This window comes from Heteronotia binoei, chromosome 4 (genome assembly GCF_032191835.1).
Source record: "Heteronotia binoei isolate CCM8104 ecotype False Entrance Well chromosome 4, APGP_CSIRO_Hbin_v1, whole genome shotgun sequence".
Lineage (NCBI taxonomy): Eukaryota > Metazoa > Chordata > Lepidosauria > Squamata > Gekkonidae > Heteronotia > Heteronotia binoei.
Genome location: NC_083226.1, coordinates 170759836 through 170778073, shown reverse-complemented (window position 1 = coordinate 170778073; position 18238 = coordinate 170759836). Strand labels below are relative to the sequence as shown.

The window sequence follows — 18238 nt, the reverse complement described above, 5'->3', positions numbered from 1 at the left end:
ACACATATTGTGTGGCTCTTGAAGCCCCCACTAACCCTGTTGGCTAGCAGCTTGGAGGATATATTTTTAAGTTAAAGTTGCTTTCTTTCCGCCTCTCTCCCCCTCCCTCCCTTCTCTCAAATATTTAACATTCCTGTCTTGTGGCTCTCAAACATCTGATGTCCGTGTCTTGCAGCTCTCAGACATCTGACATTTATTGCATATGGCTCTTATGTTAAGCAAGTTTGGCCACCCCTGGTTATAGGGCCTACTGTTAGCTCCAGCAGGATTGGTTGCATCACAGGCATGTGGCCTAATATGCAAAGGAGTTCCTGCTACAAAAAAGAAGCCCTAGGTTACGCAGACATCTGATAGTAACTCTTCATAAGAACGTAAGAGAAGCCCTGTTGGATCAGGCCAGTGGCCCATCCAGTCCAACACTCTGTGTCACATAAGAACATAACAGAAGCCATGTTGGATCAGGCCAATGGCCCATCCAGTCCAACACTCTGTGTCACATAAGAACATAAGAGAAGCCATGTTGGATCAGGCCAATGGCCCATCCCGTCCAACACTCTGTGTCACATAAGAGAAGCCATGTTGGATCAGGCCAATGGCCCATCCAGTCCAACACTCTGTGTCACATAAGAACATAACAGAAGCCATGTTGGATCAGGCCAATGGCCCATCCAGTCCAACACTCTGTGTCACATAAGAACATAAGAGAAGCAATGTTGGATCAGGCCAGTGGCCCATCCCGTCCAACTCTGTGTCACATAAGAACATAAGAGAAGCCCTGTTGGATCAAGCCAATGGCCCATCCAGTCCAACACTCTGTGTCACATAAGAACATAAGAGAAGCCCTGTTGGATCAGGCCAGTGGCCCGTCCAGTCCAACACTCTGTGTCACATAAGAACATAAGAGAAGCCATGTTGGATCAGGCCAGTGGCCCATCCCGTCCAACTCTGTGTCACATAAGAACATAAGAGAAGCCCTGTTGGATCAGGCCAATGGCCCATCCAGTCCAACACTCTGTGTCACATAAGAACATAAGAGAAGCCCTGTTGGATCAGGCCAGTGGCCCGTCCAGTCCAACACTCTGTGTCACATAAGAGAAGCCATGTTGGATCAGGCCAGTGGCCCATCCCGTCCAACTCTGTGTCACATAAGAACATAAGAGAAGCCATGTTGGATCAGGCCAATGGCCCATCCAGTCCAACACTCTGTGTCACATAAGAACATAAGAGAAGCCCTGTTGGATCAGGCCAATGGCCCATCCAGTACAACACTCTGTGTCACATAAGAACATAAGAGAAGCCCTGTTGGATCAGGCCAGTGGCCCGTCCAGTCCAACAGTCTGTGTCACACAGTGGCCAAAAAAACTAAGTGCCATCAGGAGGTCCACCAGTGGGGCTAGAAGCCTTCCCACTGTGCCCCACCCCCCAGGCACCCAGAATACAGAACAATACTGCCCCAGACGGAGAGTTCCAACAATACTCTGTGGCTAATAGTCACTGATGGACCTCTGCTTCATATGCTTATCCAATCTCCTCTTGAAGCTGGCTATGCTTGTAGCCGCCACGGCATGCTGTGGCAGTGAATTCCACGTGTTAACCACCCTTTGGGTGAAGAAGGACTTCCTTTCATCCGTTCTAACCCGGCTGCTCAGCAATGTCTTCAACATTTTGGGCAGAAGCACCAATTCAAATGAGCATATTGTTGAAAAATAGCTTCTCGCACAGTCTTGCCCAGACACACTGGTTACACAGGGAAGATCTTCGTGCCCTGTTGGCAGCTGCTGCAGAAGCAGCTCTTTCAGGTCTGCACAGCTGGGTGGAAGCACTCTGACCCTGCGCGCTAGATAGAAACACTTTCGTGGGCAACAGAAGAAGTGTTGGCAGGCTCCACGGCACCCCGTGCCCTTCCTTGACTTCAGAGAAGAAAAGGAAACACTGCTTGTCTTTCCGGATTCAGGATTTGATTGAGCAAAGGCAGGGGAGGTGTAGGTGTGAGATGCTGGGGTGCTTCTGGAGAGCCAGTTTGGTGTAGCGCCCGGACTCTTATCTGGTTTGATTCCCCACTCCTCCATTTGCACCTGCTGGAATGGCCTTGGGTCAGCCATAGCTCTCTTATCTGGGAAAACCAGGTTTGATTCCCCACTCCTCCGCTTGCAGCTGCTGGAATGGCCTTGGGTCAGCCATAGCTTTTGCAGAGCTCTCTTTGAAAGGGCAGCTTGTGGGAGAGCTCTCTGAGCTCCACCCGCTTCACAGGGTATCTGTTGTGGGGGAGGAAGATAAAGGAGATTGTGAGGTGCTCTGAGACCCTGAGATTCAGAGTCTAGGGCGGGATATAAATCCAATATCTTCTTCTTCTGAAAGCAAAGGTGCACCGCCATCTCCTCGTTTGAGGTCTGATGGCATTAATGCGGGTCTGGCTGACTGGTCCCGGGGCCAACGGTACCGGGCTACCCACTGCTGCCAGGGAACGAGAGGCGTTTGGACTGAGCGCGCAAGGCAGACCATAGGGAGGCCATAGGGGGCACAGGGCCGTAGCCAGGATTCCATGTTTGGTGGGGCCACAGCAGGATTTGTTGTTTGGGGCGGGGCCGGGGGCCACCCGGTTTGGTGGCCCTGGGTTCTCAACAGTGTAAGCTGCCTTGAGTTCCACAAGCTAACCCCCCCTTTTGCCTGGGCAATCACAGCAGCTCTGCCCCCCCCACCCCTTTCTTTTGTGCCCCTCTCTCTGAGAGACAGAGACCTCTTGATTCTCCCCTCCCGCCCCCCCCACACACTTTCCTCTGCAGGCTGTGTTAGGGAAGGGGAGAGGAGAAAAGCAGTGCTACTCCTTTTTCAGACTGGCGGTGAGCAAAGGGGACGGATTGGGGCCCTCCAGTGGAGGGGCCATATAGTTGGAGGGGGGGGTTTGAAAGGTCTGCTCCCCCCGGCCCCCACTGTAGCCGCAGGCCTGCCGGGGCACTCCTCGTTCTGAAACCATTGCAACGTTCAACCTTTTTGGAAACTCCCCTGCGAGGATTTCAGTTTTCCGATAAGGAAGCCTTTCTGCGCCGCGAACCGGATGAACGCGAGCCTGAGGAATCCTCCCAAGAATCGCCTTGCCAGGGCTGATTCATGCACACGCCAGCTTGCATGAGAGAGTGCTTGCTCGCAGGATGCGGGGTTCGCAATTGATCTTTCCCACCTCACCTTCCTTTTTTTACATAATCTGCCTCCTCTGTTCCCATGTTTGCACTGGGATTTGTTTCCTCTCTCCCTCCCTCCCTTGCTTCCATTTCCCTGGAACGCACGGGTTGGCTTTGATTTGGCGACCTCTTGTCCGTGCATGCGCCGAGCTCCCGCGTCCCTTTAGCAATCCTTTGCTTCATGCCAAATTGCTTTCTCTGCCAAAGGGAGAGAGGCGACTTCCTCCGTAGGAGTGTGAGATGCTCCCTAAACTGTAGATCATCCACGGCTGGGTGTCAGAAAACAGTCTCTTAAATTTCCTGGGGACCAACCCTGCGGGCAAACAGTCGACGGTCTCAGATGCCAATGTCAAGTTAGAGGGACGGTGGCTCAGTGGTAGAGCATCTGCCTGGTAAGCAGAAGGTCCCAGGTTCAATTCCCGGCATTTCCAACTAAAAAGGGTCCAGAAAAGTAGGCATGAAAAACCTCCGCTTGAGACTCTGGAGAGCCACTGCCAGTCTGAGTAGACAATACTGACTTTGATGGACCCAGGAGGGTTTGATTCAGTGAAAGGCAGCTTCATGTGTTCAGTATTGGAGGGACAGAGGCTCAGTGGTAGAGCATCTGCCTGGTAAGCAGAAGGTCCCAGGTTCAATCCCTGGAATCTTCGACTGAAAAAGGGTCCAGGCAAATAGGCATGAAAAACCTCAGCTTGAGACCCTGGAGAGCCATGAATGGGCCTGTGGCTCAGTGGTAGGGCATCTGCCTGGTAAGCAGAAGGTCCCAGGTTCAATCCCCAGCATCTCCAACTAAAAAGGGTCCAGGCAAATAGGCATGAAAAACCTCAGCTTGAGACCCTGGAGGGCCATGAATGGGGCTGTGGCTCAGTGGTAGAGCATCTGCCTGGTAAGCAGAAGGTCCCAGGTTCAATCTCCGGCATCTCCAGCTAAAAAGGGTCCAGGCAAATAGGCGTGAAAAACCTCAGCTTGAGACCCTGGGGAGCCATGAATGGGGCTGTGGCTCAGTGGTAGGGCATCTGCCTTGTAAGCAGAAGGTGCCAGGTTCAATCCCTGGTGTCTCCAAAAAAGGGTCCAGGCAAATAGGCGTGAAAACCTCAGTTTGAGACCCTGGAGAGCCACTGCCAGTCTGAGTAGACAATACTGACTTTGATGGACCAAGGGTCTGTTTCAGTAGAAGGCAGCTTCATGTGTTCAATATTGGAGGGACGGAGGCTCAGTGGTAGAGCATCTGCCTCGTAAGCAGAAGGTCCCAGGCTCAATCCCTGGCATCTTCAACTGAAAAAGGGTCCAGGCAAATAAACGTGAAAAACCTCAGCTTGAGACCGTGGAGAGCCACTGCCAGTCTGAGTAGACAAGACTGACTTTGATGGACCGAGGGTCTGATTCAGTAGAAGGCAGCTTCATATGTTCAAGCACTTGGCCCTTTTCCAGGCCTGATGTGTGTAAAGTGCCATCAAGTTGCAGTCGAAGTATGACTGCGGGGGGTTTTCGGGGCAAGTGAGAAGCAGAAGTCGTCTGCCTTTGCCTTGTTCTGCGGAACCTTTCTTGGTGGTCTCCATTCCAAAGGCAGGCCCTGCTTAGCACCTGAGATTTGATGAAAATCAGGCTATCCCATGTCACCTTCCCTCCCTCCTGGCCTGATGATAAGAATGTAAAAAGAGCCCTGCTGGATCAAATCAATGATCCATCTAGTCCTGCATCCTGTCTTGCACAATGGCCAACCAGTTCCCTCTGGAGGAGCAACAACAGGGCATAGAGGCTGAGGCCCCCATAAGAACATAAGCAGAGCTGTGCTGGGTCAGACCAGTGGTACGTCTCATCCAGCATCCTGTCTCACACAGCAGCCAACCAGTTCCTCTGGATGGCCAGCAACAGGACATAGAGACTGAGGCCTCCATAAGAACCATGATGAATCAGACTAGTGGCCCATCTAGTTCAGCATCATGTCTCACACAGTGGCCAACCAGTTCCTCTGGAAAGCCAACAACAGGGCATAGAGGTTGAGGCCTCTATAAGAACATCAGAAAAGCCCTGCTGGATCAGACCAGTGGTCCATCTAGTCCAGCGTCCTGTCTCACAAAGTGGCCAACCAGTTCCTCTGGATGGCCAGCAACAGGGCATAGAGGTTGAGGCCTCTATAAGAACATCAGAAGAGCCCTGCTGCATCAGACCAGTGGTCCATCTAGTCCAGCATCCTGTCTTACACAGTGGCCAACCAGTTCCTCTGGACAACCAGCCAACAACAGGGCATAGAAACCGGGCAGCCTTTCCCTGATGTTGCCTCCTGGCTCTGGAATTCAGGGGTTTAGTGCCTCTGAATGTGAAGGTTCCCTTCAGTCACCGTGGCTAGTAGCCATTGATAGACGTCTCCTTTGTGAATCTACCTGACTCCCTTTTGAAGAGGTTTATTCCTGCAGCCATCACTACATCCTCTGGCAAAGAAGTCCACATTGTAATCCCTCTCTGTAGTTTGTCCGTCTTGAGCATACTGCCCATCAGCTTCATTGGATTCCCTCAAGTTCTAGTGTTTTGGGGGAGAGAGAAAAATGTGTCTTTGTCGACTCTGTCCATCCGGCACATAATTTTATATACCTCTATCACAGGGGTGTCAAACATGCGGCCTGGGGGCCCGAATCAGGCCCCTGTAGGACGTTTATCAGGCCGCCAAGAAACTGGCTGTCGTCTGCTTCCTTCTCCCTCTCTCTTGCTTCCTTCTGCATCACAGCTTGCTTTTCTAGGCTTGCTCAATCGCACAGGAGCTACAGAGCAAAGCCTCTTATTTTCTCCATTGGCTGAGGCTCCTCCCTTGGGGAGGAAGAGGTGGGGGGGAAGAGCTTGTTTTGCCAGGCTCTCTCAGCCACACAGCAGAGCTACTGAGCCAAGAGTCTCTTCCTTCTGTTGGCTAAGGCTCCTCCCCCTCCTTGTCCCCGAGGAAGGGAGGAAAAAGCCGGAGCTTCCTTTGCCCAGCTCCCTGAATCCCATGGGAGAGATACAAAGAAAGCGCCTTTAAGACTGAGTGCTAATATTTTAAGCATGTTTTATTTAAAATATTTTTTTTTAAAAAATAATCTTTAAGAAGAAGAAGAATTGCAGATTTATATCCCACCCTTCTCCCTGAATCAGAGACTCAGAGCGCCTTACAATCTGCTATGTCTTCTCCCCCCACAACAGACACCCTGGGAGGTGGGTGGGGCTGGAGAGGGCTCTCACAGCAGCTGCTCTTTCAAGGACAACTTCTGCCAGAGCTATGGCTGACCCAAGGCCATGCCAGCAGCTGCAAGTGGAAGAGTGGGGAATCAAACCTGGTTCTCCCAGATAAGAGTCCGCACACTTAACCACTACACCAAACTGGCTCTCCAGTTTGTTTGTGTCATTGTGTCATTTCTAAAGTTTATATATCTGCTACGTGGCATTACATTTTATGATGCACACGGCCCGGCCCGACAAGCTGTTATTAATGTCACATCTGACCCTCATAGCAAATGGGCTCGACATCTCTGCTCTATCACGTCCCCCCGTAGTAATCCCTTTTCTAACCTTCAAGTGACACTCTTGACTGTGAAAAGGAGCACCTGCCAGTAATACATTTGCCTGATCGTAATCCGTCCATTCTGTGAAAACCTAAGCGAAGTCACATGTACTGGAGGACAGGTCATGATTGCAGGCGTCACCCTTTGTGTTTTATCACCGCGGACGAACTCAGGGAAATTGGTTCTGTACGTTAAGAACGTAAGAGAAGCCACGTTAGACCAGGCCAATGGCCATCTGGTCCAACACTGGCACACAGTGGCCAAAAACCCCCAGGTGCCATCAGGAGGTCCACCAGTGGGGCCAGGACACTAGAAGCCCTCCCACTGTGCTCTCCCCACCCCAAGCACCAAAAATACAGTACATCCCTGCCCCAGACATATTGTTCCATCTATACCTTGTGGCTAATAGCCACTGATGGACCTCTGCTCCACATGTTTATCCAATCCCCTCTTGAAGCTGTGTATGCTTGTTTGGTGTAGTGGTTAAGTGTGTGGAATCTGGGAGAACCGGGTTTGATTCCCCACTCCTCCACTTGCACCTGCTGGAATGGCCTTGGGTCAGCCATAGCTCTCTCAGGGGTTGTCCTTGAAAGGGCAGCTGCTGTGAGAGCCCTCTCAGCCCAACCCACCTCACAGGGTATCTGTTGTGGGGGAGGAAGATAAAGGAGATTATGAACCACTCTGAGACTCAGATTTGGAGTGGAGGGCGGGATATAAATCCAATATCATCTTCTATGCTTGTAGCCGCCACCACCTCCTGTGGCAGTGAATTCCACGTATCAATCACCCCTTGGGTGAAGAAGTACTTCCTTTTATCAGTTCCATCCCAACTGCTCAGCAATTTAATTGAGTTCTTGTCTCACGAGACCCCTTTTTTTATATTGGGTTGACCCCTTTTTTGGCACTGCTGACAGGTTTTTAGTCGAGGTCAGAGCAAAACATTTTTGGTGCCTGGGATGGGACGTACATATATCAACCTGCATGCGTCCTGGTTTACCCAGGAACTCAATCCACTGGGAAGTTTTCGTGCACCAACTTCATGTGACTGTAACTCTTTCCCAGTTCCTGGTCACTTCATTGAGTCTTGTGTTTATAAATAATAACACTAATAGCTATCGCTACTCTCCAGTGGATTGGGTCCCAAGACCTGCCTCTCTGCTTCTGTGTTCCCTAAAATGTCTTTTCTTGGCAGCTTCCTCAGCATTTGTCCTACCAGGGCTCCTGGGGTTTCATTTAATCCAAATATTTATACGAACTTTTAAGTTAGATTTCTGAGAATCAGTGCTAATAATGCTTGCGCCGCAAGAAAGACAAGGCACGACCAACGTTCCCTCTAAGCTGCAGAGTCTTGCGAGCAAAAATTCTACTTTGTGAGCGACCGGTATTAAAGCGGCGAGCTGCTGCTTCAGTTAGTGTGCTCTGGGGTCATCCTTCCTGAGCTAAGGCAAAAATGTGTGAGCTGGAGGGCTAAAAATCTTGGAGGCAGCTCACGCTAACTCAGCTTAGAGGGAACACTGGACACAACTAGATCCAGGTGGGCAGCCGTGTCGGTCTGAAGCAATAGACAAAGTTGGAGTCCAATGGCACCTTTGAGACCAACAAAGTTTTATTCAGGATGTAAGCTTTCGTGTGTGCATGCACGCTTCTTCAGACAAGGAGTCCGGTACTGTGAGCAGAGCTACAGATAGATGGTAGGCAGTGGTTTAGAATGCAGAATGGTACAGATTTAAAACCCAATGAGAGAATAGGAAAATGAACAAACTGAGCAAAATTTTGCTATTCTGTCATTAGATTTTTAAATCTGTACCATTTTGCATTCTAAACTACTGCCTACCAGCTATCTGTGCAAAAGAACAGTGGCAGCATAAGAACATAAGAGTAGCCGTGTTAGATCAGGCCAATGGCCCATCCAGTCACACAGTGGCAAAATTTTTTTATATTTTATATATACACACACACTGTGGCTAATAGCCACTGATGGACCACTGCTCCATATTTTTATCTAAACCCCTCTTGAAGCTGGCTATGCTTGTGGCCGCCACCACCTCCTGTGGCAGTGAATTCCACATGTTAATCATCCTTTGGGTGAAGAAGTACTTCCTTTTATCCGTTCTAACCCGAGTGCTCAGCAATTTCATCGAATGCCCACGAGTTCTTGTATTGCGAGAAAGGGAGAAAAGGACTTCTTTCTCTACTTTCTCCATCCCATGCATTATCTTGTAAACCTCTTATCATGTCACCCCGCAGTCGACGTACAATCCCGGCTTTGATTGCATTCCGCTGCTCCTTAATTAAGATACCAAAATGGGCGTTAATTAAGATACCAAAATGGGCGTTTGAGAGAGAACTTGGCTGGAAGTTTCAGTTGGCTAACGAGGAAGCTGCAGGAGCAGCGGAACGCAATCAAAGCCGGAATTTGCGTGAAGGCCATTATTTTTCCTCCAGAAGTCAACAAGCGACGGAGGGACTCCTGTGGAACTTTATTATTGAGTCTTAGTACTCTGTTTGGAAAACTCAGAGACTGTGTGGGGTCCTCCCTGGAATATTGTTTTGAGACTTTCGTTTGTTTTCTATTTATACTGTATGAATGCATGCCCACTTTTGTAGGCTGTTCATTATATGATATAATTTACTTAATTTTGTATATATTAAGTCAAGAGTGCGTGTTTTTTGCACAATATTTTTGATATTTTTGCACAATATTTTTGTATACCAGCTCTCTGTAGCTCTGCTCACTGTACCTGACTCCTCGTCTGGAGAAGTTTAATTTAATTTAATTTAATTTGGGATTTATACCCCGCCCTATCCCGCAAGGCACACACAAAAGCGTACATTCTGAATAAAACTCTGTTGATCTTAAAGCTGCCACTTGGACTCCTTTTTTGTCGACTGGACGCAGCCGTTTTTAATATGGAAAGACAGTTTAAAACTCTCTTTCATTGATAAATTGGGGAGATTTTGTTCATGCTTTGTTTAAAGAAATCTTAGGACTTTTTTTTTTTTTTTAATTGACATATGCTGTTTCTTGTTCCGCATGTCAGCTATCACTCTCTGTCTGACGTATGCTAAAAATGTAGGCTAAGTTATAAGGTGTGCTTCTTTGGAAGTACAGAAGATACAAGAGTTGGAACTACAGATAACAAGCTTACACTTGCATTCCGTACTGATGAAGACTTTCACCCAAGTTATTCTCTGGGTAGGTGATAAAAGACTATCACTCTGCATGTATATACGCTTATTATACATTCTTTGCATGATTATACATGTCGGAGTGGTACAATTTTGACTTGACTCCTATCCAGTGCCTAAACAACACTCGGCTCGCTTAGGCCCGTCTGATTTCCAAAATTAATTTCCCTTCTGCGCTTTTGACACCATTCCCAATTAATTAAGAGTCCCATTTGCCAGGGGGCGGGGGAAAAACAGCCTAAGGGATTGCGCGCAGCTTCGTCATTGGCGAAATACCCAGCAGTCAATATTGTACTCAACCCTTGTATCTTCTGCACTTGGAACTTTTCTTTTTCTCGATCATGTGATGTGTCATGTTCCGTTGCATTGAACCCTGATGAGATTTCCGTGGGGAGAAAAACGACTCTTGGGTTTTAATTCTGCTTGTAAATATGCATCGATTCCTTCCCATTCCTTCCAAATTCTCGCTTGTAAGTATAATTTTATAATGCGTGTTTTCGACAGCAGGTGTCCCACTGTGGCTTTCAAGGGTCCATGCCCACTTTCGAGTCATCAGTGTTTAATGTTCAGCCGTCATCCCCCTTGTATTAATCATTCGGGTATTTCCCCCCCCCCCCCCATTTTTAAAGTGTTTGTTAAGATTGTGCAAAAGATGATAATAATTAAAGAGGATATACATGACATTGTTGTAGAACAGTTGCATACGGAGTATTTCCAATTTAAAAAGGCCGGAACTTGCAGTGGTCAATTAGAAATAACAAAAGATACAAAATATAAATCCAGTAATCACTAAAAATGGACGATAGAGTATACTTTTTAAAAAATCTAAAAATTACTTGGATGTAGGGGCTGCCAACCCCCCCCCCCCCCAGGAGTTCCCAATCCACCAGCCTGGGGGGAACCTCCCCCGACGTCGTCAGCATGATGATGTCACCCAGAAGTGACGTTGCGTGGCAACCACTCTAGGCTTTTCCGGGGAAACTCTATGGTTTTCCCAGACGCTCTACCCATCTGGGAGGGGAAACTCTATGGTGCAATAGGTACCATAGAGTTTTCTCCTCCCAAATGGCTAGCACGTCCAGGAAAACCATAGAGTTTTCCCGGAAACGCCTAGAGAGGGCACGAGCAGGTGGCGCGGCATGATGACATCACTTCTGAGTGATGCTATTGCGTGCACGCGAAAGTCCCCCACTGGGGAGCAGAGGGGACTTCGCAACCATACTTGGGTATAAAGTTAAAGGTAGTCTTCTGTGCAAGCACCAGTTGTTTTTCAACTCTGGGGTGACGTTGCTTCCACCTCATCCTATGTCTTTGTCAAACCGACTCTGTTGACTGATTGTGAGTGTGAAAAAAGGAAGTTGTGTTGAGCATATGTTGAAAATTAGAGGTAAAGCATGCCGGAATAAGTGGAATTGTTGGGAACTGATGTTATTAGAGGAGATGTAATTCAGCAAAGGAAGCCATTTTCCTGAGAAGTTTGTTGTTTTTTGTTTTCTTCGGGGGAGGTTGATTGCGTCATGATTTTTGGAACTCTAGGAAGACAGCAGCGATGTTGACGGAGGCTCACGTGGAAATCTTTGCTGCATTCCTTTCTCTTTGGTTGCAGAACTGATATTGGGGTCTCCCCCAACCCACCCCCGCCCAGTGTAATTCTTTCCCAGCAGAATTAAGGACGGTTTTTGAGCTGCCCTTGAAGAAACTTTTTTTCCAGATCTCCCTGACTTCCTGTTGGGTTAGGCTTTTGCCTTTCTTTTGGTGATATTTTGACAGAACCTTTGGGTTCAAAGGCAGAATGCCTCTGTCAGTGGCAGGGGGGAAACGCTTAGGAAACAGGGCAATTATGCTGTGCTTGTGATCTTCCCTGAAGCTCAGGGGTGTCGAATTCATTTGTTTTGAGGGCCGGATCTGACATAAATGAGATCTTGTTGGGCCGGTCCAGGCCGTATCGGGCCGGGCCTTGTGTGTACCTGGGTAAGATTAGGTAGTAGAGATATAAACTTTTTAAAGGACATAGACAAACACAGCTCAAAGTTTTTAAAACCTTAAAACATGCTTTAAAATGTTAGCACTTGTTGGTCTTAAAAGTGCTTCCTTTGTATTTCTCCTGTGGGATCCAGGGAACTGGGCAAAGGAAGCTCTGGCTCTTTCCCTCCCTCCAAACCAATGGAGAAAATTGAGGTTTTGCTCTGTAGCTCCTGTGCGATTGAGCAAGCCTTGCAAAGCAAGTTGAGATGCAGAAGGAAGCGAGAGAGAGGGAGAAGGAAGCAGACAAGAGCCAGTTGCTCGGGGACCTGATAGGAGCCCTCAGGGGGCCTGATTCAGCCCCTGGGCCGCATGTTTGACACCCCTGGTCTAGCAGGCGTTGGAGAGACTAGAAGGACTGTTGGCATGTTCCAAATTGGTTCTTAAATCTGGCACATTTGGTTTGCAAAGGGGGTAACTATGCCCATCTGTTACAGCAAAGTAGCACCAGTGGCACCTTGAAGACTCTCAGCATTTTTTGTGATATGAGCAGTTCGTGAGTCGCAGCTCAGTTCCTCGGGCCTCTGAGGAAGTGAACTGTGATTCACGGGAGTCCATATTGAAATACGCGGAAACCTTTAAGCCGCTGCTGCTCTTTAGTGCATGTTCTGATAGAATTTGAGCTTTCTGGCCGCGTCATTGGATTTTCAGTGGGGAACTACAAAGCTCTTTGGGGTAGCCTTAATGCTAAAGAGCCAGTTTGGTGTAGTGGTTAAGTGCGTGGGCTCTTATCTGGGGGAACCGGGTTTGATTCCGCATTCCTCCATTTGCAGCTGCTGGAATGGCCCTGGGTCAGCCATAGCTCTCGCAGAGCTGTCCTTGAAAGGGCAGCTTCTGTCAAAGATCTCTCAGCCCCACCTACCTCACAGGATGTCTTATTGTGGGGGAGGAAGGCAAAGGGGATTGTAAGCCGTCCTGAGGTGCTGAGATTCAGAGTATGGGGCAGGGTATAGAGAGCCAGTTTGGTGTAGTGGTTAAGTGCATAGACTCTTATCTGGGAGAACCGGGTTTGATTCCCCACTCCTCCACTTGCACCTGCTGGAATGGCCTTGGATCAGCCATAGCTCTCGCAGGAGTTGTCCTTGAAAGGGCAGCTGCTGTGAGAGCTCTCTCAGCCCCACCCATCTCCCAGGGTGTCTGTTGTGCGGGAGGAAGATAAAGGAGATTGTAAGCCGCTCTTGAGTCTCTGATTCAGAGAAAAAGGCAGGGTATAAATCTGCAGTCGTCTTAATATTCTGTGTGTGCCGAGTCAATTACTCACCTCTTAGGAAGGATTGTGATTTTGATCGTATCGTTTCAAGCGAAAGGGCAGAAATGCGTATCTCTCCTCTGATTTGTTTGAACTTCAGACGTTGGCACTAGCAAAACAAGACAATGCAGCAATGGTAGAATTAATATTTTTTAAAAATAGTTTTACCTCCTAGAGGATGCCCGTATCTAACCTCCGTGGCTCTCCTTTCTTTTCCCAGATGGACCGCCGGTCGTGCCTCATTACGATATCTCGGACACAAACTCTGACCCCGAAGTGGTGAACGTGGACAATCTTTTGGCAGCTGCGGTCGTTCAAGAGCACAACAGCTTGGTCATTAGCAAGGAGACCGGGCCCGCTTGGAGGACGAGAGGGCTCCTAAAGGAACTGAATACTGAGGCAGGTGGGTAGAAGCAAGCGTTTGACCCACTCGGAATGCAGTCATCCCTAAAAACAGATCCAAGCTCCTGTTCTTAGAGAGCCAGTTGGGTGTGGTGGTGAAGTGTGTGGACTCTTATCCAGGAGAACCGGGTTTGATTCCCCACTCCTCCAACATGGCTCCTCTTATGTTCTTATATGACACAGAGTGTTGGACTGGATGGGCCATTGGCCTGATCCAACGTGGCTTCTCTTATGTGACACAGAGTGTTGGACTGGATGGGCCATTGGCCTGATCCAACAGGGCTTCTCTTATGTTCTTCTGTGACACAGAGTGCTGGACTGGATGGGCCATTGGCCTGATCCAACAGGGCTTCTCTTATGTTCTTATATGACACAGAGTGTTGGACTGCATGGGCCATTGGCCTGATCCAACAGGGCTTCTCTTATGTTCTTCTGTGACACAGAGTGCTGGACTGGATGGGCCATTGGCCTGATCCATCATGGCTTCTCTTATGTGACACAGAGTGTAGGACTGGATGGGCCACTGGCCTGATCCAACAGGGCTTCTCTTATGTTCTTATGTGACACAGAGTGTTGGACTGCATGGGCCATTGGCCTGATCCAACAGGGCTTCTCTTATGTTCTTCTGTGACACAGAGTGCTGGACTGGATGGGCCATTGGCCTGATCCATCATGGCTTCTCTTATGTGACACAGAGTGTTGGACTGGATGGGCCATTGGCCTGATCCAACATGGCTTCTCTTATGTTCTTATGTGACACAGAGTGTAGGGCTGGATGGGCCATTGGCCTGATCCAACATGGCTCCTCTTATGTTCTTAGGTAGCCCCTTTGATAGAGCTGCAGTATTTATTGGGGCACTTCAATCATTGGTAACCACAGCAGTGGGGAGCATCTCCCATGTGGCAGCAGGCACGTGCTGAAGAGGGTCGGGGTTAGTATCCAGTTCGGGGAGAAGCCGCTGGGCAATCAGCCACAACATCTGAAGCCTGGTTTTTGCTTCATTCCGTCTGTGTCTGACTGTGCAGACCTGGATGCCTCCCCTTTGCTGGCTGGCGGTTGAGAGTTCTGCCAGAGCTAAGCTGCGTGAGAGCTGCCTTCCCACCACAGTCTGTCGCGTTGGCTTTGCTTCTAGTCACGAATCTCTCCCATCCTCCCTCCTCCCCGGGCTTTGTCATCCAGAAGATGTGGTGTTCCTTTGGCACTCCCTACCCATTTTGGTGTGGTGGTTAAGTGTGCAGATTCTTATCTGGGAGAACCGGGTTTGATTCCCCCACTCCTCCACTTGCAGCTGCTGGAATGGCCTTGGGTCAGCCATAGCTCTGGCAGAGGTTGTCCTCGAAAGGGCAGCGGCTGTGAGAGCCCTCTCCAGCCCCACCCACCTCACATGGTGTCTGTTGTGGGGGGAGAAGATATGGGAGATTGTAAGCCGCTCTAAGACTCTGATTCAGAGAGAAGTGCTAGGTAAGAATCTGCAATTCTTCTTCTTTTACCCAGACAAAAGTAAATACTGCTTTGCGCAGAGATGATGATGATGATGATGATGATATTGGATTTATATCCCGCCCTATACTCTGAATCTCAGCGTCTCAGAGCGGTCACAATCTCCTTTATCTTCCTCCCCCACAACAGACACCCTGTGAGGTGGGTGGGGCTGAGAGAGCTCTCACAGAAGCCGCCCTTTCAAGGACAGCTCTGCGAGAGCTATGACTGACCCAAGGCCATTCCAGCAGCTGCAGGTGGAGGAGTGGGGAATCAAACCCGGTTCTCCCAGATAAAGAGTCTGTGCATTTAACCACTTCACCAAACTGGCTCTGGAAGAAGAGGCCTATTCCCTTATGGACCTACCCAACCGTTACAATCAGGAGACTTTGGGGTGGAGCCAGGAGACATTGGGGGGAGAGCCAGGAACAAGAGTGTGACAAGCATAATTGAACTCCAAGGGAGTACTTGCCATCACACCTAAAGGGACAGCACACCTTTTTAAATGCCTTTTTTCCATAGGAAATAATGAGGAATAGGGGCACCTTCTTTTGGGGCTCATAGAATTGGACCCCCTGGTCCAATCTTTTTGAAACTTGGGGGGTATTTTGGGGAGAGGCAGTAGATGCTATGCTGAAAAATTGGTGCCTCTACCTCAAAAAACAGCCCCCCCCCAGAGCCCCTGATACCTCCAGACCAATTCCCCATTATACCCTATGAGAATCGATCTCCACATAGGGAATGATGAAGTGCCCAGCAGACATTCCCCCCCCCCCCCATTTCTGGCGACTCTGAAGGGAGGGATTGGCCTCTCTACTCATGAGTTGCTGCCAGCTTCTTCAAAGTAACACAAAAACACCATCCCAAGAGGAAGCCTTCAATCAGAGACTGAAGCCTCTGGAGGTGGAAAGTCACATGGTGGCTGTGGGGGCGGGGCTTTCCACCACAGGTCAGCTGACTGGGAGCGGGAAGGAGCCTGGGAAAGCAGAAGAACCCCCGCTGGAACCTGGGGATTGGCAAGCATAAGCCAGTTGCGTGTAGTGAGGTGTGAGCAGTTGAAGTTGTCAAGAAATAGCAAGGAAATTGCTAGGGAGTAGGACTAAGAGGCTGAGAGGGAAATCGTAGTGAAGGCAGACAAAAGTGTGGGCTTTTTCCCCCTCATGCCTCTTCTAACTGCAGCTCAGCAAGAATTGGTGTTGCTGTCATAAGAGTGTGAAGCCTCGTCATAAGAGTACAAAGCCGAGGCCTCTACTGAGGGCATAAGAGTCCGAAGCCTCAATAAGAACCTAAGAGGCCTGCTGGATCAGACCAGTGGTCCATCCAGTCCAGCATCCTGTCTCACACAGTGGCCAACCAGTCCCTCTGGAGGGCCAACAACAGCGCAGAGAGGCTGAGGCCTCCATAAGAACCCCAGAAGAGCCCTGCTGGATCAGACCAGTGGTCCACCTAGTCCAGCATTTTGTCTCACACGGTGGCCAACCAGTTCCTCTGGAGGGCCGACAACAGGGCAGAGAGACCGAGGCCTCCATAAGAACATCAGAAGAGTCCTGCTGGATCAGACCATGAGGGTCCACCTAGTCCAGCTTCCTGTCTCACAACAGGGCAGAGAGGCTTCCATAAGAACATCAGAAGAGCCCTGCTGGATCAGACCAGTGGTCCATCTAATCCAGCATCCTCTCTCACACAGTGGCCAACCAGTTCCTCTGAAGGACAAACAACAGGGCAGAGAGGCCAAGGCCTCCATAAGAACATCAGAAGAGCCCTCCTGGATCAGACCATGAGGGTCCATCTAGTCCAGCTTCCTGCCTCACACAGTGGCCAACCAGTTCCTCTGGAGGGACAACAACAGGGCAGAGAGGCCGAGGCCTCCATAAGAACATCAGAAGAGCCCTGCTGGATCAGACCAGTGGTCCATCTAGTCCAGCATCCTCTCTCACACAGTGGCCAACCAGTTCCTCTGAAGGACAAACAACAGGGCAGAGAGGCCAAGGCCTCCATAAGAACATCAGAAGAGCCCTTCTGGATCAGACCATGAGGGTCCATCTAGTCCAGCTTCCTGCCTCACACAGTGGCCAACCAGTTCCTCTGGAGGGACAACAACAGGGCATAGAGGCTGAGGCCTTCATAAGAATATAAGAAGAGCCCTGCTGAATCGGGCCAATGAGGGTCCACCTAGTCCAGCATCCTGTCCCACACAGTGGCCAACCAGTTCCTCTGGAGGGCCAGCAACAGGCATAGAGGCTGAGGCCTTCATAAGAACATAAGAAGAGCCCTGCTGAATCGGGCCAATGAGGGTCCACCTAGTCCAGCATCCTGTCCCACACAGTGGCCAACCAGTTCCTCTGGAGGGACAACAACAGGGCAGAGAGGCCGAGGCCTCCATAAGAACCTCAGAAGAGCCCTGCTGGATCAGACCAATAGTCCATCTAATCCAGCATCCTGTGTCAGGTGTCCCCCCGGTCACGTAATAAACAGTCCATTATTTCAAAAGGTTCCATCTGTTCAAGGCTTCATATAGGTACTTTTGCTCAGGCTACGTCTGAGCTAGAACTGAAGTAATAGCAGGATGCAGAGAGTAATATACCTAAGGAATAACAGCTACGATCAGGCAAGCCCCCCTCCCCCCATTCCCACAGCAATTACTCTTTGGGAAATTTCCCAAGGCAGCATTCTTGATAAAGTGTGTTACAATAAAGCGCTACGCACTAGCCGTAGCATTAGACATAGCAAGAGGTGTGTTTGGGATGAAGTCCTGGGAAACAGGGGGAGAGGGAGATAAGATACATTCTCAGCATTCAGTAGGAAATGTTCACAGCATTGAGACACTTTTCAAGATTAACCTTATAATGGCAAGGTACTTGACATCCTGCCCCCCTTAGGGGTCCCCTCCCGGCCGCTCGAGATGAGCTCTGTGAAACTTCATTATTAATCTTGGGCGGACACATGTTCAGCTCGTACCCATTCATTGAGCCTCACACAGTGGCCAACCATTTCCTCTGGAGGAACAACAAGGCATAGAGGCGGAAAGGAGCAAGCACCAGTCGTTCCCGACTCTGGGGTGACGTTGCTTTCACAGCGTTTTCACGGCAGACTTTTTACGGGGTGGTTTGCCATTGCCTTCCCCAGTCATCTACGCTTTCCCCCCAGCAGGCTGGGGACTCATTGTACCGACCTCGGAAGGATGGAA

The 18238-nt window shown here is 49.5% G+C and overlaps 1 protein-coding gene and 2 non-coding genes across 3 annotated transcripts in view; all 3 read left to right on the top strand.

Annotated features, from left to right (window-relative positions):
- The window catches only part of ARK2N (arkadia (RNF111) N-terminal like PKA signaling regulator 2N), a 196356-nt gene that overhangs the window by 166346 nt on the left and 11772 nt on the right, over positions 1 to 18238 (top strand). The window contains exon 4 of the mRNA XM_060236212.1: positions 13390 to 13572. Coding sequence (XP_060092195.1) covers positions 13390 to 13572 — 183 coding nt within the window. The remainder of the gene's footprint in view (positions 1 to 13389; positions 13573 to 18238) is intronic.
- Positions 4170 to 4241, top strand: TRNAT-UGU (transfer RNA threonine (anticodon UGU)). The gene has a single exon. It is a non-coding gene; the product is annotated as a tRNA-Thr (tRNA).
- TRNAT-CGU (transfer RNA threonine (anticodon CGU)) lies at positions 4387 to 4453 on the top strand. The gene has a single exon. It is a non-coding gene; the product is annotated as a tRNA-Thr (tRNA).